The sequence below is a fragment of the Oryzias latipes genome, chromosome 22 (assembly GCF_053564925.1).
Source record: "Oryzias latipes strain Hd-rR chromosome 22, Olatipes_Hd-rR_3.1".
NCBI lineage: Eukaryota > Metazoa > Chordata > Actinopteri > Beloniformes > Adrianichthyidae > Oryzias > Oryzias latipes.
Genome location: NC_136258.1, coordinates 3,628,542 through 3,651,292, shown reverse-complemented (window position 1 = coordinate 3,651,292; position 22,751 = coordinate 3,628,542). Strand labels below are relative to the sequence as shown.

The 22,751-nt window shown below is 44.2% G+C and overlaps 1 protein-coding gene and 1 pseudogene across 21 annotated transcripts in view; both read left to right on the top strand.

The window, feature by feature from the left end:
- The first annotated feature begins 2,062 nt into the window (after nt 1–2,062).
- LOC101173914 (N-acetyltransferase 8F1-like) lies at nt 2,063–3,162 on the top strand (annotated as a pseudogene).
- A 9,533-nt stretch (nt 3,163–12,695) lies between these two features.
- The window catches only part of dctn1b (dynactin 1b), a 59,373-nt gene continuing 49,317 nt past the window's right edge, over nt 12,696–22,751 (top strand). For 11 of the 21 annotated variants that reach the window (XM_078940555.1, XM_023951332.2, XM_023951330.2 and 8 more), the window contains exons 1-2: nt 12,696–12,981; nt 19,686–19,937. In XM_078940555.1, coding sequence (XP_078796681.1) covers nt 12,949–12,981; nt 19,686–19,937 — 285 coding nt within the window. In that variant the 5' untranslated portion in view covers nt 12,696–12,948. The remainder of the gene's footprint in view (nt 12,982–19,685; nt 19,938–22,751) is intronic. The other 10 variants (XM_078940566.1, XM_078940565.1, XM_078940563.1 and 7 more) reach the window with 1 other exon arrangement.

The following is a 22,751-nucleotide window of genomic DNA, read 5'->3' as shown; positions in this document are numbered from 1 at the left end:
CCAACTGATAATAACTTCCTACAACTGACAAAAAGCTATTAACAACTGACAATAACTGCCACCAACGGTCAGTAACTGCCACCAAATGACAATAACTGTTACCAACTGACAAATACTGCCACCAACTGACAATAACTGCCACCAACTGTCAATAACTGCCACCAACTGACAATAACTGCCACCAACTGTCAATCACTGCCACCAACTGACAATAACTGCTACCAACTGGAAATAACTTTTACCAATTGTAACCAACCACCACCTGTTGACAATAACTGTTACCAACTGACAAACAATATTTAAAGTTTCTGGACTTTAAACAATGCATTTTAAAATGTTTGTAGTTTAGATGATGCAGCTTGGATTTTCTGATTTTCAAATAATCCTTTTCTGTCACAGTTTTAGGTTCTTTGCTTTTATGTTCTAGTTGTTCTATGTTCTGGCATGCTTTGGTCCAGAGTTTGTTATTATGCAGTTAGCTGTTTTGAGTGTTTCTAGTGTTTCGATTTTCCAGTTTTGGTTTGCCTGCTTAAGCAGTATTCTTGGTTTCTAGTTTTTGTTATTAAAGTCCTTGTCCACCTGGAACCTACTGCCACCTACTCTCCGCGCCTGGGTACCCCCAAACCTCCCCCTCGTAACATTATAGATCAGCCAATACAGTACCCAGCACTAGGGATGGGAATAGAAGCCCCATGAAGCCTCATTGTGGTTCATGTTATTGTGCCGGAAAAATGAACCACCCATTCAGGGCTTCGAAACCACACAGAACAGCGGCATCTGGTGGCGGACTGGATGTACATCGACATATGTTTCAACAAAGCTCCTTGTAACACTTCAATGTGGAAATAATAATGAAAAAACATAAAACAGAAAAATTTTGTTAATGATGATAAAAAAACTGTAAAACAACACAACATGTGACGCTATCTGTGAGAAGTGCTTGACACAGCAAAATACATATCACATTAAGAAAAAAATACACGCAAAAAGAACATGTATAGCGCCAGACTCAAACCTAGAACCTCTTGATGATTATGCCATTGACTATTCCACTGAGCTATCTCTAATCACAAGAAAATGGCGTGCCATCATAGATTCATTGGAGTGTTTTCTTTTTTTTAAACACAACGTTCATGATGTAGTGTTTTATTAGGAAAAACCGAGTTGAAATGATCCTGAGCCACAGAACGTTTTTAATAGGAGCCATGGTAAAGTGCAATGAATTGACGCTGATTCCAATACAGGGGACACAATGTAACTGGTCGGTAAAAACGTCCAGGATTCATTTCGCATTTCTAGAGAATAGCGCGCCCAACTGTTCAAAACACAAGTGACATCTGAACCGTGGTTCGACCAAACGAAGCATTTGGTGCGTCATACGTCATCCGCCACATGATCTGCACTAGTTGACACACATTGTGCCGAAATTCTCTGTTTCATGAAGGTGAACCGAGCGCTGAAGCGCCGTGTCAAACGGGCCATCCCTACCCAGCAGAGAGGACCTGTTTTCGGTGGACCCCTGACTGGTTCCAGATCCCCTATTCGGACTTCAAAGGGAGTCGCCTGGCCGTAAGAGGGGGCCGTCGTCAGCACCGCCGCCCTCCACCGTAAGCCTTCCCAGTAAGCCCTCCCCATAAGCCCTCCCCTGCCACAATTTTGGTTACCCTCTGTCCTGATTGTTTCCACCTGTGTCTCGTTGTCTTGCTTGTATTAAGTCTTGTCTTTCCCTTCCTCCTGTGCTGGTCCATAGTTTGTTATTATGCAGTTTGCTGATTTGAGTGTTTCTAGTGTTTAGAGTTTCGAGTTTTGGTTTCTAGTTTTTGTTATTAAAGTCCTTGTCCACCTGGAACCTACTTACTCCTCCTGTCCGCGCCTGGGTACTCCCACAACCCCAGTTGTAACAATTTCGGAATGACTGTAGCTTAAAAGATGCAGTTCGTAATGTTCAACTTTTAATAATGCTCTGATCCAAAGTTTAAATAAATAATCTGTAGTTTAAATTATGCAACTCTGAATTTCTGATGTTTAAATAATGCATTTCGGAATGTCTGTAGTTTAAATGATGCAGCTCGGAATTTCTGAAGTTAAAATCATTCTGGAGAGCGTGAAGGAGGTGTTTACATTGGGCATGAGCGGGCACATCCCCTCCTCCTTTGTGTTAGGATTTTGGTCTTCCCCCACACCTGCCAGGGAATCCCTATCACACCTGCCCCCCATCACTTCATCAGCCTGCAGCCTTCATATGGATTCCTCACCCTTCAGTCGACGTTAGTCCGTCTGCTTGATGCGATAGAGTTCAGTTCCATCTTACACCCTATGTCTACGTTTAGTTCTATGCCAAGTACCTCATGCTGCAAGCTCATCCTCTCTATGTCCCCCTCTCCAGGAATCACCACCAGCTACGCCTCCAGTCTTTTCACTTTTCTCTTTGTCACTCTTTTGGACTCCAAGCAAGGTTCAATTCTGACATCCTGTCAAAGCCACAAAACATCCAAGCCTGAACCCTCCACCACCCCTGGGCCTCAATAAATATCACTAAGTCAGCCACCTTCTGTTTCTGTCCTGTTTCTGTGTACAGCCACACACATCATAACACTTCGTGCACGTTCTCAAACAGCCTCTAACCCAGATGGTGCTGATGTCCACCTTATGCACCAGCTCTAAGTCCTTCCTGGTGCCCGTCCTGGCCGCCACCCTCCTGCTGGTGGGGGCCCGGCTGGGTATCGTCTACATGTTCAACAGGTACATCAAGGCCAGTCCAGGGACCTTCGGGACGTGACTACCAGCTACCTGAGGAGCCTGGACTCCTGCTTCTGGGTGGCTGAAAGCGAGGGCCAGGTGGTGGCCTGTCTGCCTGCAGAGAACGCGCCCGGCTACTTGGAGCTGAAAAGCATCTTGGTGCGGCGCAGTCATCAAGGATGGGGCATCGCTAAGGCTCTGTGTAGGACGGTGGAAGACTTCACCCGGGACAGGGGTTACGCCGCCGTGGTCCTCCACACCTCCATGGTGCAGACAGAAGCCCAGAAACTGTACGAGCACATGGGCTTCAAAAGGATCAGGGAGTTTGTTCTGCCTGAAGCTGCTGCCAAAATCCTGAACTTCATGCTGTACGAGTACAGACTGGATGTGTGTGAGGAGGGGGGGCAGAGATGGCCAAACTGATGAATGAAGAGAACAATTTTACGTCAGGACTGTCGAGGACCATACATGCTGCTTCGCTTTTCTCCTATAAATGTGGAAGACGGCATTCAACACACCTCTGGGACACTATGAATATCTGGTTATGCCCTTCGAGCTGACCAATGCCCCTGCTGTCTTCCAGAGACTGGTCAATGACGTTCTCAGAGACTTTTTGAACCGATTCGTCTTCATATGACATCCTCATCTACTCCAACAATCAAACCCAGCTTGAGCAACATGTACGTCAGGCAATCACTAGACTTCTTGAAAATGTCAATTCTGAGAAATGCGAATTTCATGTGAATACGGTGCAGTTTTTGGGATACATCATTGAGGCTGGGCGTATACGACCCGACCCCTCTAAAATCGAGGCTGGGACTAATTGGGAACCCCCGGATAACCGGAAAAAACTCCAACAATCCCTGGGTTTTGCCAATTTTGTACAGGCGGTTTATACCAAATTACAGCAGTATAGCTGCGCCTCTTACTCGCCTCACATCCACCAACCAAAGTTTTCTATGGACTCATGAAGCTCAACAGGCCTTCTACCGTCTCAAATAACTTTTCGTCACTGCACCCATATTGATTCAACCCGACCCTTCTCGTCAGTTCAATGTAGAGGTGGATGCCTCGGATTCTGGGGTCGGAGCCGTCTTATCCCAAAAAGAACAAGAATCAGGTCAAACTCAAACCATGTGCCTTCTTCTCCAAAAAGTTAACTCCAGCAGAGCAGAACTACGACGTTGGGAAACGGGAACTGCTGGCGATAAAACTGGCTCTAGAAGAGTGGTGGCACTGGCTGGAGGGGGCTGAACATCCTTTCATCGTTTGGACGGACCACAAGAATCTGGCTTACCTAAGGACAGCTAAGAGACTCAATTCTCGACAGGCTCGTTGGTGTTTATTCTTTGACAGATTTCAATTCACCATCACCTACAGACCCGGAAGTCCAAACGTCAAGCCCGACGCTCTCTCCCGCAAATACTGCTCCATGGATGACATCACTTCCACCATCCTCCCTTCAACCTGCATCGTGGGCGCCCTCTCCTGGGACATCAAAAATCGCATCCTCAAAGCCCAAGGTGAGGAACCCAATCATGCCCCCTGCCCTAACAGCACCCTGTTTGTCCCCACTTCTCTCAGGTCGGAAGTCATATCCTGGGGACACACCTTCCGGGTGTCCTGTCACGGCAGCAACCAGAGAACCCTCAATCTCATCCGTAGACGATCTTTCTAGCATTCTATGGAGAAGGATGTCCGAGAGTTTGTGGCTGCCTGTACCACCTGCGCCCACTCGAAGTCATCCAATCCGGCCCCCGCTGGATTACTCCAACCATTACCTACCCCCAGGCGTCCATGGTCACACATCGCCTTGGACTTTGTCGCTGGTTTGCCTCCTTCCCAGGGTAACTCCGTCATCCTCACCGTTATTGACCAATTTTCGAAAATGGCTCACTTCATCCCTCTAGCACAGTTGCCCTCAGCCACCGAAACCGCTGGTGGATCAGGTGTTACGGCATCACGGCATTCCCTTGGACATTGTTTCTGACCATGGCCCTCAGTTCATCTCCCAGGTGTGGAAGGCCTTCTGCTCCACCTTGGGGGCCACGGTCAGCCTCACTTCCGGATATCAACCCCAGTCCAACGGCCAAGCAGAGAGGGCCAACCAGGAACTGGAGGCAGCTCTGCGTTGCCTGGCGGCACAGAACAACGACTGGACCCAGTATTTAGTTTGGATCAAGTATGCCCACAATACTCATGCTTCATCCGCCACTGGAGTGTCACCGTTCGAAGCCGCCCTCGGGTACTCACCACCTCTGTTTCTGTCTCAGGAATTCGATTTGGCGGTGCCTTCTGTCCAGCAACATCTCCAGCGTTGCTAAAGCTTCTGGCGCCAACGCGTTTGATGCGCTCCTCTGCACCAATGAGAGCAATTGCTGCATCGCCAATCGACACAGGGTGGTGGGAACCACTTACCAGCCTGGTCAGAGGGTATGGCTCTCTGCTCGCAACATACCCCTTCAAGCCACCTCCTGGAAGCTGGCTCTGCGGTTCATCGGACCCTATACTATTGAGAGGATCATCAATCCCACTTGTGTCCGCCTCCGCCTTCCAAGAGCCCTCAAGGTACACCTCTCTTTTCATATCTCCCAAATTAAAACCGTTCAGGACAGACCTCTGTGCCCGCCGTCCGCTTCCCCGCCGCCCACCTGAATCATCGACGGCGCCCCTGCCTTCATGGTTAGCAGTGTTCTGGACATCCGGCGTCTGGGTCGTGGGCACCAGTTCCTGGTTGATTGGGTGGCTTATGGTCCCGAGGAGCGATCGTGGATCTCCCGCTCTCTCATCCTGGACTCATTGAGGATTTTTTCCGGGCCCATCCTGATCTCCGTCCTGGACCGCCGGGAGGCAGTCGTTGAGGGGGGGGGGTAATATCATGGTGCCTCTGTCAGCTCTCCTCCCCCTCCCCTCTCTGCTTGGCCACTGATTCTACCCAGCTGCGTCCACTCAACTCATCACACCACCAGACCTACTTAAGGCACTTCGTTGCCCCTGATGGTGCTTAGTCTGGTCGTCTCAAGCCTCTTGTCATGTACCTCATGCTCTCGCCTTAAGAACCTTTGCCTTATCTCCAGGACCTTCATACCCACAAGTGGACACCAGAATCTGTGACTACCCAAGCTGAACCACATCTGAAGCTACCTACCTCTCAACAGAGCTTCGCCGAACCCCCAGCCACGTCACAAGCCATCGCCGAACCTCCAGCCACGTCACGAGCCATCGCCGCACCTCCAGCCATGTCACGAGCCGTCGCCGAACCTCAAGTCTCGCTCCGGACCCCACACCGACTCTCCAGCCTCGCTGCCTCCTTGCTACATCATTACATCAACTACACCGGAGAAAATAAACTCACATGTACTCACCTCCTGTCTTCCTTCCGGGTTCCAGTATCTGGGTCTGCCTAGCTTAGCTAGCCATGACAAATTAAATATTCAGACTTAAAAAGTGATAACCTAAAAACAAGAACATCCCTGTCAGATAAAATTCGTTCCCCAACTTTATTAAGAAAGGGCCTGTACACCATGATTCAATTCAGTTTTTATTTATATAGCCCAATATTACAATAGTTGTCTCAATAGACTTCAAACCATTAGTTTGTGTAATAAACATACAATCATAAAGTCATAGAATTCAATAAGTAATGGCTAAACTAAACTAAAAAGATCATCCCTTGAAGTGTCTGTGGTACAAGGGTCCAGTCGGGTCAGGTCGTAGATGGGTTGAGATGTAGGCAGGATCTGGAGCAGCCCACTAACAACTAATTGTTAGTTGTTAGTGGGCTGCTACACAGGAGTGATGTGTTCTCGTCTGCTAGTTCCTGCTAACATTTTAGCTGCTGGATTCTGAACAAGCTGGAGACTTCTTAACCCTTGTGCAATCCTATGGGGTCTAGATGACCCGATCCTTGCATTGACGTGTTTTCCCTACCATGACAAAGGTGGGTAAAGGTGAAGAGGCTTTCATATAATCTATGGACACCAGTGAAGATCACAAATCGTTGAAGAAAAAAGGTTCAGCGCACTGTCTTGTGGGGTCTAGATGACCTTACTCCCAATGTTAAAGTGCCTAGAATAGCACAAGGGTTAAGGAACTCTTAGGAAACGCTAACAAAGGGTTACAGTAATCCAGTCTGGACGTAACAAATGCTTGGTTGAGTTCAGCATCACTTTAAGATAATATATTTCTGATCTTAGCTATATTGCGCAGGTGAAAAAATGTAGTTTTACATGCCTAAGATGTATGAGCCTTAAATGATAAATCCTGGTCAAATAAAACCCAAAGGTTTCTAACTGAGGAATTGGAGGCTATACTTACGCCATCCAGGGAGATTATTTGAGCAGACAGAGCATCTCTGAGGTTTTAAGATCAAGTTTTTCTATATCACTTACTTCATAAAATAAGAGGTCTATTTTAACATTATTAATGCAAATATTTTTTATGAATCTGATTAAACTTTCAAGATAATATAAAAAACAAATCCTTTTTATGATTGTATTTTGGTAAATATTTTGTGGCAGGATTAATATGATTGCCTTTTAACAATATTTATTCAGATTAATGTGTTTGAATTGTGGGAGGAAACTGAAGTTCCCGGAGAAAACCATTGACTGTATAAGAAATTTGGACTGAGTGACCCCTCCCTCCTCACGTTCCAAACAGGAATTACCCGTTGGTTCCAAGTAGTCAAAATCCCAGACTTCTATAGAGAAATAAACTATTGTTTCTTAGTCATTCTATTGGTCACAATAACCGTTCTTACTTTGAATTTTTTGAATATATTCTTGATTATCCTAAGTAAGGCTTTTTCTATAGGTGCTGTCACATTTGCTCAGTCCAGTTCTACTATACAGTCTATGGAGAAAACCCATGCATGCATAAAGAGAACATGCAAACTCCACAGAAAAAGAACCCAGCTAGGATTTGAAGCAGAGACTTCTCTTGGTGAGATAAGAGCACTAACCACTATTCCACCATACAGATGCAATAGTGTAATTGTCTATAATGGGTTCACATTAATGTTTCTGTTTTAGTGATTCCTTGTTGTAAACAGAAAGTCACCTGTTTACTAACATGTACATGTTAGTTATTGTAACAATGATAGAACCCCAGCAGCTTTTTGCCTCTTTTTGTTACTCTACCACCTCCCGTTTTGTTATCCGTCTACCAACTCCTCAACCCCTTTTCCCCCATCTCCAACATCCCACTCTCTTCTTTCTTCTCTTTTCCGTCTGGTCCAACAAGAAATGTATGCAAACATAGTTATAAAGTCTAGCTTCAAACACAAAAGGGGTTTATGTAAATGTACACCTCATGTGTCTGAATATTCATAACCCCCCATTGTAACAGTAAAACCGGTCCAACACAAGCGCCCGCCTTCAGTTCTCGTTTGTTTTCCTGTGAGAAACCATATTCCTGTCCATCTGTGTTTATTAGATTCTGATTTGCTGAACCTGAAGAGCCACAGGCTTTCCTTTCTGTATGATGCCAGGTTGCTTCTCCCTGTTATCTACTGTAGGTTTTGGGATCCTCTGCATTTCTGAAGCCTCCCTCCCCTCAATGTTTGCTGAACACAAAGTTTGCTGCTCTTTTTTTGTATCATGGAGCAAAAAGTATCCGTGTCGCCCAAGACTGAGTGACACCCCCCCCCCCCCCCCCCCCCCGGCATGAAACAGGAACCTGTTTGTTCCAAGAAGCCAAAATCCCACAGACGTCCATAGAGAAATAAACAGCTATGGGGGCCTGCTTCACCACTTTGCTGTGGTGGGGGCGGTCCCCACCTGTGATGCTGCATTTGGCTGGTTATGCAGCTGTTCACAGAGAGGGTGTTCCAATTATTATTAGTGTTTCCAATAACAAACATTCTGTTTTCATGCTCAGCCTCTTTTCTCATTGTCTTTCCCCATCATTTAGAGGGTGGGAGGTGTGAAATGGGGGGCGGGATTGTGTGTAGGTATGGGGAAGGGGCTCTTTTAATTTTCGTGCTTGTTTTTATATCATTTTGTTTTGTTTTAATATAAAGCATTTTGTGTTATGTTTTCATAGGAAAAGGCCTTTATACATAAAGTTTGATTTAATTTGATTGTTTTAGTCAGAATAACCATTCTTTCTCTTATACCTTTTTAACATATTTTTGCTAACCCCAATTTTTTTCATGATGTGTTTTCTGTGTTAAGTTAAAATCTGGCCAATAAAGATGCCTCAATAAAACTATGTGGTCTCACGGTAAACATTTGTAATGTTTGACTGACAGATTTTGTGTAGCCCACTTTCAAGTGTTAGGGGTGTGGACTTCCAGCAAGCTCACTCTTGATTGGTGGGAGTGGTTGCCATAGAAACAATAGAAACCATGGCTCAGATCACTTGGAGCAATCACTGGCTGTGTCCGAATTACCGCCCTAACCCCTAACTACTAAAACCCTATATAGTGCGGCACTATATAGTTCTCTATATAGTTCTCTGAATTTTCAAAGCAATTCGGACACCCGTGCTCACTAGTTTTCTCTTTCGGGTGTTTTCAAATGGCGCTTGGCACGAAAACAAAGTGGCGCATTACCGCCACCACCTGGTCTGGAGGGGTACTACTTCTATTTGACGCAGAGAATGACACCCATTTGTCAAAGTAAAAATATAATAAATATGAACATTTTATGCAGACTATTTATGAATCTTCTGTGTTCTGATCATGGAAAACGTGGCAGATTTATAAATAATAAGATTACAAACACATTGGTGTAGATTTTATGTATTTGTTGATAAATAAACCCTCAAGTCATTAGTCCATGGCAATATTTATTTTTGTGCCGCTGAACGATTTACGGGCTCTTGCGAGGAGGCATTTTTTTTTCCGTAGTTTTATCTTATACCTTACTGAAAATAGCTTAATATATGAATCTGTCCGTGTTCCTGGCAATAATTCAACCGTTTTTCGTGAGATCAAACCAAAAACGAGCAGATATGCAGCATCACAGGACAGCAAGGAGGAGGAACAGACGTCTAAGAAGATTTCCTCTGCCAGACATGAACAACCTGTGAGTTAAACTTAAAGTTTTTTTATTAGTTCAACTTAAGCATTTGTTACTAATTGTGCTCAAGGTTACACAGTCTGCTGGGTAAGAGTTTAACATTCTTTTTCAACACTGGATTATGAACTGTATAGTCTAACTACATGAAACACTTGTGAGATCAAAGTTTAGTATTTTTTATTCAGAGTCACACCATATCACTTGTTTTAAACAAAAATACTTTAATTTTTAAATATTTATATAAAAATCCAAAAACCCAGCCAAAAAAAACCCTCGAGATTTTCCAGCATTTATAAATACGTCACAAACTAAAATTTAAGACATCAGAATAAAATGAAACATTAAAAAAAAATCAGATTTTATTTTCTCAATGAAATAATTATTTTTCTATTTTACAGGGTATTCCATGTCTCTACTGCTTTGCCAACATAAAGGTGTCTGTCGTGGCCCTTCACGCTGACGGTCAGTCCCACGCAAGACCAGACCGGCAGACCCGCAGATCGGTTGACCCGCAGGACCATTGAGCATCTCGTGGAGCAGCTTCGGGTTCCTCACACTCTGGGGGCACAGGAGACTGAGGTCCTGGTGTTTTTTTTCTGGCTGGCGTGTGGCACATCTTACAGTGTGGTAACCAGAGCCTTTGACATGCCACGGTCCACTGTGAGCGACGTTGTCCACAGGACGGCAGACCGCATCCTCCAGCTGATGAGCAGGGTCACCCAGCTTCCCAGTGGGAATGAACTGCCATTAGTCACCTCTGGTTTTTCAGCAGCTCGCTTGTTCTTGCACCTTCCAAAAGGCTGTGGGGAACACTGATGGCTGCCACATAAGAATAAAGGCCCTAAAAGAAAATGCAGCTTGTTATTTTAACAGGAAGCTTTTTTATTCCATTCAACTGCAGGCCGTATGTGACTCTAATGCCAAATTTATAGATATTTTTGTTGGGAATCAAGGATCAGTCCACAGTTCACAGGTTCTACGTAAAAGCCCAATTTATGCAAATAAAACATTACCCACCTGAAGGATCCTTTTGGGCGATGGTGGGTATCCCTGCATTCTTCATCCCATCACGCTGCAGACACCCTACAGGGAACCCATGAGGAATGCGGTTCAGGCCCGTTACAACCAGCACCACGCCAAGACATGCTCTGTGGTGGAGAGAGCATTTGGCATTATGAAGATGAGGAGGAGAGCAATATTTCTGGGGGCACTGGAAGTAAAACCAACCTTTGCAATGAAAATCATTGCCTGCAGTTCAGTTCTGCACAATCTGTGCATCAGCGAAGGGCCCTGCTTGGAGCCACAGATGTTGAGCCACACCAGGAACCAGTAGGACGGGTAAAGTGGCGTCCGTCTGCAAGGACAAATCTCTGCTTTCCTTTCAGCTCCAACTGTGACACACATGACTCTAGAAGACCAGGATCATTGTTAAGATGTATAAAAATAAACATTAACATATAAAACGAAAATGTAAATATGTACATTTGATATATGAAAATTCTTTTGAGATTGTTAAAAATGGCTCAGATTTAAATAATACATGTAAATAATTCATTTTTGTTACTGCATTTATTAAACAAATTGCAAAAACAACAACGACGTTACATTTTGTGAACAATATTTTAAACTCAGGTAAGCTTAACAGACTCTCCTGTCACTCTTTGTCCCTTCGTGCTCTTTCCTCCCTCCTCTTTCAACAACAACCTTTACCCCAACATGACAACGATTACAGTTTAATGATAAATAAATACAAATCTGATCAAGTGTCTCTTACTCCCATCCGGCACAAGCTTGCCTGATAACAAACAGGCTCTTTTTCCATCCATAGATGGATCAGATTTTCCTTATCCTCGTCAGTCCCTACATATATAAACACATTTAAAAAATGTGTTAATAACTTATTACTACGGTTAGAACTCACTCATTTTTTGATGTACTATCAACACCGTTTGTTTTTAGCATTCGGCGCTAATTCGCGCTAGCGTTAGCTTTAGCATTACCGAAATTGATGAGCTTCCAAACAATGTAGATAGTCGATTGAGGAATATAACATATTAAACACATCATCTAACGTATTTACAAATATATTTTACAACAGATACTTGATACTTTTAAATATACTTACATTTTTAAGTCCTCTTTCTCGCGCAACCGTCCGCCATCTTCGAATAATTCAAGCGCAGTGTATTGTGGGTCACACGCAATGCATTCTGGTATGAATGCAGTGCATTCTGGGCAATATTCGCCGATCGAGTGAGCATCGATCCACACTGGTTTTTCGTAGAGAATTCTGGGAAATTTCTAGTGCACATGATTTTTGAACTGTAGATTCGGAGAGCACTACAAAATGGCGACCGCACTATATAGTGCACTATATAGAGGTTAGAGCGGTAATTCGGACACAGCCACTGCTTACAGATGATTTCTGGTTCCAATATGGCGATGTTTCATGTGGTTTGAGCCGTAAGTAAAGCACTTTTTATGGGTAACGTCACACTCACTCCAGTTCTCATATACAGACAATAATTCATAGTGGATGGGAATGTTCTGCATTCCTTTCTTACATGTTTGGTTGAATGCCTGTTTTACAAATGACCCCTTACTCCCCAGCGCTGAAAAAAGATGACTGTGCAGAAAAGGGGATGGGGGGTTTAAAAGCTCTATCTATTCATTTTGTCAATAAAGGACTAAATCCCAGCTCTGTGCCCCCCAGCCCGGCCACTCAGAGGGGCAGAACCAGACTAAACGATTTTAAATGAGCCTCTTCTCCTGGTGGTGCTAGATGACTGTCTGTGTTAGCATTAGCACGTCAGCCAGGAAGGAAGCAAATTCAATATGTTCCTCACCCGGTTCTGAAGGGAAGAAGGATTGTGGTAAAACCTGTGTTTTGTGTTGCAGGTTTTAGGACCCAGCACCCCCCCCCCCTCCCCCAGCAAAAAGCAGGTGCAGACAGAAGTAGGAGGCAGTGCTGCTGCTAGGCTCATGCACTCACAGCACACCCAGACTGGCTTTTTTTCTCAGCTGCTGAGAGGAGGGACAGGGGCTCAGAAAAGGGATGGTGCGAGCCTGTAAGGAGACAGCACATAGGAACAGTCCTTCTCTTCTCGCCCCTCTGCTGTCTCAGTGACGTTCTCGTTAACATACTTGGGATCGGCAGCGTGGGGGGGCTCGGCCACCAGCAATCATGTCCCTGTCCCGGAGGAGCCCCCACAGTCGGGTAAGTTCGCAGACATCAGGCTGAAGGAGCAGAGTGTGGGGATGAGCTGATACTGTAGGGGATCTTTTATTTCAGCCGGTTTCACTGAGTCATCTGAGACTGTCCCTGCTTTGTTGTAAGGGAGGGGGGCTTTGTTTGCTCCAGATGCTTCTCTGAGCTACACCTTAGTGCTGAGATGTTTGTATTTTGGACCTGCAGATGAAGTGGTGTCAGGTGGTCAACTAGGTCTCCGTACTTAGTGTTATGGTCCAGCACACTGGATTGTGGGCCAGAGGAGTTTTAGTCTGTCTGATCTCTGAGACCTTCTACTTTCCTGATGAGCCTTTATTTAGAAACATTTAGGCTTCCAAGTTATTGCCTTTTTTCTCCACATCCTACATTCACTTTAAGGCCAATACAGATGTTTGGAGCTTTTTAAAGGACAAACTGGTGAAGGTTTGGTTACGAGCGACACAGCGTCTGCCACCTTTGGATTTTGTTTCAGTTATGAAGTCTGACGGTGCTTTGTAAGAGCAGGGCGGCTCTGAATAATTCAGCGACTCATCAGGTCTGGCAGCACGTGGCACACAGGGAATAACCAGGACATAGACCGTTCCCTGACCATCTCATGACTCCAATGATGACTCTGCTGGAGGGACGTTTATGTTTGCTCCCAGGCTGTGAAGAGTGTTTCCTCTTTTCCATGTTTCTTCTTTGTTTGAATTTTCAAATCAAACTAATTCAAATGTTTCACACAGAGTACACAAGTGAATAGTAAGTGCAGTTTTTACATAAAGGGTATTGTTAAAGAAAAAAAAATCATGAACCAGTGACAGGTTTCCAGAAACTTTGTCCTTTGAGGATTTTCCTAAACTCTTGAGGTTCATTCAGACATTTCCTCTTAGCTCAGCAAAGGTTTGGGTCTTGAAAATGCTGGACATTTCTGTCCAGTCTGTTTCTGATGGTGGACCATTGACTATACAGTAATCCCTCACTATAACACGGTTTACTTTTCACGGTTTCGCTACTTCACGGATTTGCATCGTGCATTGTGTTCTGCATTCTGATTGGCTAAAAAGTCACTCATCTTCTTCTCCACCTGTGCGTCAATAACGTTGCAGTTTAATATGTACACGTACGTAAAACAGCTCGCCAAATTTACATTACGTCCGTGCAAATTCTCTTGATGGTGGCAGGTCGGTGTATAAGGATCTTTTTTGCAAAGCAGAAAAAAGAGCGACAACAACTGCCTATCTCTATGTTCTTCTACCGAACAAACACAGCTGCACCGCGGGCTTCAACAGAAGAAAACACTGCAGAGCGGAGTCAGGATGCAGCGACTCAGTCTGAAGAGCAGTGAAATACACCTGAGTTACTATTTGTCCCACTGTACTTTGTACTTAATTCATAATCATTTTAAATTTTCTCCCGTTTAATCCAATTACGCGGGTCGCGGTGGGTGGGGCTAATCTCCGCAATTTGAAGCCTTCTGTTCACATTCATTAAAATTATTATTTAACAGTACAGTACAGAAGTTATTTGTTGAAAAAACGTTTCTAAAGTACTTTAATTTGTGAAACTAATGCTTGAGCCTGTAAAATGGTTTGTTCTGTCTTTTCAATGTATAATAGAGTATTTAATAGTATAATAATGGTTAAAAAATAAAGGTTTCTACTTCACGGATTTTGTCTATCACAGGCTCTTTTTGGAACGTAACCCCTGCGAAAAACAAGGGTTTACTGTATCTGAGAACTGGACTGAGTGGCCCCTCCTTTCTAGCGTTCCAAACAGGAAGTAGCCGCTGGTTCCATGATGCTAAAATCCCATGGGCTTTTATAGAAAAATAAACAGCTGTTACTTAGTCATTCTATTGGTCAGAATAACCATTCTTATCATATCAGCTTGGAAAAAATGTCAGCCCAAAGTTCAAGTAACTTTGAAAGAACTCAGTCTCTCTGGTCTCCCATAGCCAATTCCGTGATTTAGGGGGCGATGGCGGCTCTGTTGGTCGGGGGGTCGGGTCCGGTGCCTAGGTGGGGCGGGCTGGGTCTTCTGTGCTTGGGTGTGGGGGTGTGTGGTGGGGGGGGGGGGTGGAGTGGTGGTCTGGCTTGGCTTGGGGGGGTGGACCCTTTGCCTGTGCTGGGGGGGGGTTGGCGGGGGGTCCTGCTCGGCGGGGGAGGCCCAGCGGCGCTGGATGGGCTGCCCATCTACTCCTGCCCATCTACTCCTAAATATCTAAGGAGCGGTTAAAATTGGCAGGTAGGGTGCCAGGAGGACATCTGCTGCTTGCTGGCAGTGAGGTCCAAGCACCCCCCCTACCAAGGCCCTACTTGTCTAAGGTGCAAATAAAACCAATAGGGGGGGCCTATTCCATACGGCAACCATGGGAGGGGGACCACTGCCAGGTAGCCCCCCCCCCAAAAAAAAAGTGCATCGCAGGCTGACACCACCATGCACCATGATCGGATCAACACCTCTGCGTAATGCACCTATCTCAATCAGGAAGAAATTTTGACCCGAATGGTTCTGATCGGTGCAGAGTATCCCGGACGTTGTGTTTACGTAACACATTTTATTCTGATCAGGCAGTTATTCCAATTACTTTTGACCATGTTACCGCAGCTACTGAGGATTATTACTTTTTAATCCACACCCTGCAGCCAATCAGAATCAGATATTCACCCGGACCATGGTATAATTGAAGGTAATGGACAGTTAATAGCCTTTTAGGCCGCATTTACACTGCAGGTCTTGATGCCCATATCCAATTTTCTGACTATGTCCAATTTTTTTGACGACCCGCTTACATCATCTTTTAAAAGTGACCCGTATCCGATTTTTGGATTTACACTATACAATGCTGAAACTATCAAACGTAGACATTCTGAGGACTACGTAGCAGCATTTCCGCCTTCCGCGGACCTCCTTCGGACTTGTGTCTGACTGCGGTTGTCATGGAGGCAATGCAGCGACGGAAGGAGGCCTTGCCTTGGGAGCTCCAGAATGAGGCAGGTGCAGTAGTGGATGCGCGGAAGAGTAAAAAGGAGGGCTGCTCGGCTCTCTCTGAATTTTGAATGAGGAAGTGTTTGCAGATGTGCTGTACTAACAGTTTGATCCAAGTGTTGAACCTTTCCTGCGCGATGACTTCTCTTTTTCCGACCGTGGTCAGAAACGCACGGGAGATTTTCTCCAGGGCCGAAGGCGGATTCTCCTTCGGGGTTCACTTTCCCGTTCTGAACCCTCAGCCTCCAGAGTGGGTTAAGAAAGACTCCAAAACTTTTGGGGGATACACCTTATTTTTACACCTTATTATCCGCGCTCACACCCCCTCTCACTCCTTGCACACACACACTTACACACACACACACACCCGCACACACACACACACACACACACACAGCACGCGCGGTCCCCATCATACACGCCCCCACTCTGCAACACAAGCAAATAAATAAACGGCTTCTAGCCTGTTCCAGAGCTACGGTGTCCCACTTGATTAGTTACCATTTGCGTCCCGACCGGGACCGGACCGGAAATAACAGCAGTTTCTGACTACGGTCTGAAGCCTGAGGCTGAAAGGTAACACTCTGACAGCAACATCAGCGCACAAAAGCACTTTAATAAGTCATGTGATCTCAGTTGGTGGTGTCCTGAGTTGACGTCACTGACGTACGACTCGCTTTTACTGGGGAATGTCCGATTTGTCTGCTTACATGGCACACGCAAATGCACGTATCCGATTTATTTCCACATATGAATGAGGCCTGAATCCGATCTGAGAAAATCGGAATCCATGCGCTTTTTTCCTGCTTACACGTTCACCGGTCATATCCGATCTGAGCCATATGAGAGCAAAAAATCGGATTTGGGTCACTTGAACCATGCAGTGGAAATGCGGCCTAATTGTAGTAGGGACTGGTTAGGGTCAGGTCTTCGTATTTTTTTTTTTTTTAGATTTTCTTTTTAGTTAAAACAAACACTGTACCTTTCATTAACTTTTCATCTATTGTTTTCCTTTTTCTATGGTGTGTCCAAACATTTAAACCCTGTTTTGTAACTTAATTCTGGTTAACTGTGGTTTATTGGTTCATGCATGCAGGGGTTTTAGTGAATGATATTCCATTAAAACCAAAATGGTCTGAGACTCCATGGCTTTTTGTGAAGCATTGTTGCCATGGAAACATTTTCAATGTCTCATGTTGCCTGCAGATCAGTGGATTCTGACAAAGCGTTGCTTATTTAGGTTTACTCATTTTTTTATTTTAAAAGAGTGCAAGCTATTCAAGTTATAAACTGGCCAATCAGATGCTTCAATAAAAGTATGTGGTCTAACATTGAATGGTTGAATGATTTCATGTACCCAGCTTTGAAGTGGTAGGGGTGTGTTCTTTCAAAAAGGTCACCCCTCATTTGTGAGAGTGATTACCATAGAAACGATGACTAAGACCGATTCTGACCAAACACTGCTTACTGACGACGTCTGACTTCAACATGGCAACGTCAACATAGAGAAAAAATAGTGACTCAATAGACTTCATTTGCACCATGGGGGGGCATTTACCATCTATTTGGTTGGAGCCGGAAGTAAGACAATTTTTATTAGTTATGTCTCACTCGATCCAGTTCTCATTTACAGTCAAGGATAAAAACCTAAAACCACGAAACTCAAGTCTTCTCAATGGCTTATTTGAACCCCGTTTAGTGTAGTTTAGCTCAACTTTAACCAAAAAGGGCAAGCAAGCAGAGCAGTGGTTGGAACGTGCAAACGGAGGCTGCTGTAGAGGTGAGGGTTCAATTACCGTGGTGCAATCTGCTCACAATTTCAGGGTTAAACCAGCTGTAAAGTAGTAATGAAGATGAAATCTACCCACACAGGCATTTATCCATCCATCCATTTTCTTAACCTGCTTTATCCCTTTTGGGGTCACAGTGCTGCTATAGCCTATCCCGGGATCTGTTGGGCAAAGGTGGGGTACACCCTGGACAGGTCACCTGTCTGTTGCAGGCCCAGAGATGTTTAACAGTTTTAAAATCACATTTTGCGTTGGTTTTGGTTTTAAAGTCTGCTTCTTTTACATTAGAGTAAATAGAAATTGATTTGATTCTTTTATGCGCCACCTGGTGAACTAGCATGATTCTGCTTCCTTTTATTTTTTGTGCACTTTAGCCCAGAAGATTGCTTGTAGAATCCAGTGACGATAAAGGCGAGTCTGCTGTTCTTAGGTGTCTCTTTTGCAGTAATGCCACAAGCTAAAGCTACATCTCTGCCTCAGCATTGTGATAAAATTATTTTATGTAACTCCTTCACTCCAAGGCTGCTGCAATTTCATTGTATCCACATGTACAATGACAATAAACGATTCTGATTCTGATTCTGAAATAAGAAGCTGATGATCACTGGCTGGACAGAGTCTGCTCACTGGCCTAATGGGTTTGATGTGGAAACATTTGCAGTCAGCTGAGAATCTTTATGGGACCATGAGGTGACTTTACAAAAGTTTGTACTTAAAAAGCAGGAATTATTGAACAATAATGGGGACTTTGACTAGAGACTTGACTCTCATGCGGAGACTAGACTTCAAACTTGAGGGTTGGGACTTGTCAATATTCTCTATTTTCAAGTATTTTATTTATTATCCAGAGAATTGGTGTTAGGTGTAAAATATATGTGCTTCAGCTCTGGAACTGAGAAAACAGAAACAGCTGTTTTTGTGTCCCCACAGTTACTTAAATTTGTTTTTTTTTATGGTGAGAAATGTTTATTTTTTCACTATATGTTTCAGACATGAGACTTGGATTTGTCACCATAGACTTCAGATTTTACTTGAACATAAATGTAAAGGCTTCTGATTTGATGGACTTGCAAAGATGGACTTATGTGCATCTCCGCTCTTGCATCACATTAGCTGTTCTTAGCAAAGATCTACCATGTTTGAGAAGTTTGTTCCTCAGACATGTTTACATTTGTAATGTTTTTATCTTTTCCTAAAAAGAATCATATTTTAATTGTCAATGTTGATGTTTTCTGCCTCTGTGCTGCTGCGGTCTTCAGAGGTTTATCTTTGAAAGCATCAAAGATAGCCCTTAGTGATGCCACTTTTCTCAGAGTATTTCTGCTGAGTCACTTCTAGGACACCATGCTCTAAATTAGGTTAAGCAGAATATTAGGCTACTAAATGCTGCATCAAGTTCAGAATGAATGAATATTTTAAACTGCAGTTTTACCTCAAGCATCACTCTGGCACCAGGAAGCCTCGCCAGGTTTCTGATGGCACACAGAAAGAAGGAGCAGCAATGTCTGAGCTCCCACAGTCTGAACCAGCTTCTGTGTGCATCACTTGGATCTAGTGTTCTTCTGAACAAACACTTCAGAAGGAATCATGTGTCATAAAAATAGCATTTCATGGCTCTCAGGTTGTGTTGTTCACAGAGGCAGAAGCCATAGAGAGTGGAAGACCCAGAGAAGCAGGACAGATACTGACATCAGAAATACGTCATTGTCTTATACTCCAACATAGCATAAGCATGACAGCACTTAAACAAGATCAAAACATAACATGCAGGGGTGGGTTTAAAATGACTTTCTACAAAAACAGCTTAGGTGACAACAAACTGAGAGCTAAGAAACCTCACAGTGTCTGCAGGGAAGATCAACGATTTCCACATATACAATGTATTGAGGTTGGTTGTTGTCATGGTTCAACAAAGTTTTCATATATTTTCAGACCACCAGCAGTGGCAGCAGCAGGATGAGCTCGGACGGGGGCGGGCGGCCCCTCAAGGTGGGCTCTCTGGTGGAGGTGATTGGAAAAAGCCAGCACGGGACGGTGGCCTACATCGGCACCACCCTATTCGCCTCTGGAAAATGGGTGGGGATCATCCTGGACGAGCCCAAAGGAAAGAACGACGGCACGGTGCAGGGCAAGCGCTATTTCACCTGCGAGGAGAATCATGGCATCTTTGTTCGACAGTCCCAGGTGACTACAGCTCGCCACGCCCTAAGAATCTATTTACTGTATGAGGGACAGACACTTACAACATGGATGCAGAGCAGCAAAGTATTTTTTTATTGCAGAACTTTTGATGTTTTGTCTGTTAGTATTTAAACCAAATCTGGTGTGAAAACTGAAAAGGCAATCAATCAATTTTAATTTTAAAGCGCATTAAAACAAATAAAATTGAACAAAGTGCTGTACATTAATAGCTAAACATAATAAAACTTGAGTTTAAGATTACAGAGCAAAATATCACATATGTCTAAAAGCTTGGCTAAAAAAATGAGTCATAAGTCAAGTTTTAAAAATGGACAGTGAAGATGCTTGTCTACTATTTAGCAGCAAAGTGTTCCAAAGCTTCGGAGCACTGATAGAAAAGGCTTGTTCCCCTCTACACTTCATTTTAGACCTTTGTATCTCAAAGAGAAGCTGATCCGCTGAACTGAGACACTGGGCTGGAGTGTATGGTGAGAGAAGCTCAGTGAGGTAAGGTAGGGCGAGACCAATCAATGATTTAAAAACCATTATACCATGGTCCGGTTGAATACTCGATTCTGATTGGCTGCTGGGTATGCGTTAAAACCTGATAACCGCACGGTGAAAAAAGAAGTTCCGGTCGGCTAGCTTAAATGATTTGTATCACTGCGCCGGCTTCTGTAAAACAACCTTTTGCTTCATCATCTGGGCAAAAACAAGCGGTAAGCGATTAACTTTCCCTCTGAATTGATGCTTTATTCAACCCATCGGGACGATCAGCATATATATATATCGCCGAATCTTGACTGCAGCGGTGGTGCTGCGCAACGCGGACTATATGTTATATATATGTACTATATGTTACGTGATGCGGCGCAATGCGCCGCATCACGTAACATATAGTACCTTGTTTATGAGAAAAGTGATCCAAATCGAAAAAAAAACAAGAATTAAGGACTAAAACCTGGTTAATATGTATTGCTTTTGTAAGTGACCATGGTATAAGCGGGTTAATGGCCTTCGAAGTGTGCGGTTACTACTTTTTAACGCACTTCGCGGAAGCAACCGTCCTCCGCTTCGCGTCGGACGGTTCAGGCTTCCACGGCGTGCGTTAAAAAGTAGTAACCGTACACTTCGTCGGCCATTAACCCTTACATAAGAGAACCTTAAAGTGAACTCTAAAAACAAAAGGTAGCTAGTGTAGGGAATCCAGAACTGGTGTGATGTGGTCTCTCTTTCGCGCTCCGACACGAGCAGCAGCGTTTTGAACAAGCTGCAGATGTGAGGGACAACTGGGTGACCCCCAATAAGGTGAATTAAATGTGGAGCCAAGGGACATAAATTCACCTTGGAGAGGTCACAGGAGCTGCTTCTGTTTTTTGGACATTAAAACTCAGAAAGCTTCGGGCCATCGTTCTTTATTGTCATGTGGACAGGAGTGGTGTTAAAGAGGAAACTTTCTTGTTAATGGGAACATATCTGACTATCATCAGCATAACAATGAAATACTCCATGTTTTCTCATGATGGAGCCCAGTGGAAGGAGGTGTAAGGAAAAGAGAAGAGGTCCTAAAATTGAGACCTGAGGAACCCCACAAGACAGAGGTGCTGGGACAGATGTATATCCAGATAAGATCACACTCACGGTTCTGTCTTCCAGATATGATCTGAACTAGTTAAGAGCAGTACCACAGAGCCCTACCACGTCACTAAGCCTGAACAGTAAAATTTTAGAGATCACATCTCCCCTATCCTCAAAGCTCTTCATTTGCTCCCGGTTGCTTACCGTTATCAATACAAAATCTTAGTTTTGACTTTTAGGGCCCTTCATTCTCAAGCTCCTCCATATGTTTCGGATTTGATCGCCCCCCCCTCAGACCATCTCGTGCACTGAGGTCTGCGGATCAGAACCTGTTGATGGTCCCTCGCACACGGTTCCGGACTAGAGGAGACAGATCCTTCCAGGCTGTTGCTCCCAAACTCTGGACTGAACTTCCATTGTCCCTACGTTCCCTGGACTCAGTGAATTCTTTTAAAAGTAAACTAAAAACCTTTTATTTTTGCAAAGCATTTTAACTGAAACTGCTTTTATTGGGCTGGGCTTGAGATGATTGTTTTACGTGGTTTATGCTTTATATCTTTTATGTTTTTATGTTTTTTACAAGTCTATATATACATATTTTAACCTGTGAAGCACCTTGTGACTTTTGTCTGTGAAAGGTGCTGTACAAATAAAATTTCCTTACTTACTTACTTACAGTAGGACAAGGACCACATGTTCTCCTACATCAGTTGTCCCGCATGCTGTCAGAGCAGTTTCTTTACTGTGAAGGCTTTTAAAGCCTGATTGGTAAACCTCCAGGACATTGTTTCTGACCAGAAAAGATTGGAACTGTGTGTAGACGACCCTCTCCAAAACATTTGATAAAAAATGAAGCTTAGAGATAGGCCTAAAATTAGCCAACACTGCATCGTCCTGGTTTCTTAACCCTTGTGCTATCCTAGGCACTTTAACGTTGGGAGTTGGGTCATCTAGACCCACTAGACAGTGCTCTGAACCTTTTTTCTTCAATGATTTGTGATCTTCACTGGTGTCCATGGATTACATGAAATCTTTCCACCTTTATCCACCTTTGTCATGGTAGGGAGAACACGTCAATGCAAGGGTGGGTCATCTAAGATCGCACAAGGGTTACGCAGGGCTTGAACAACGGAATGTTTAAAACTCAAAGGTACCACACCAGATGACAGACTTTGGTTATTGAAAGCCAGGACTGACCAATACTGGGAAAAATGTGTTTAAAGAAATGAAAGGGCACAA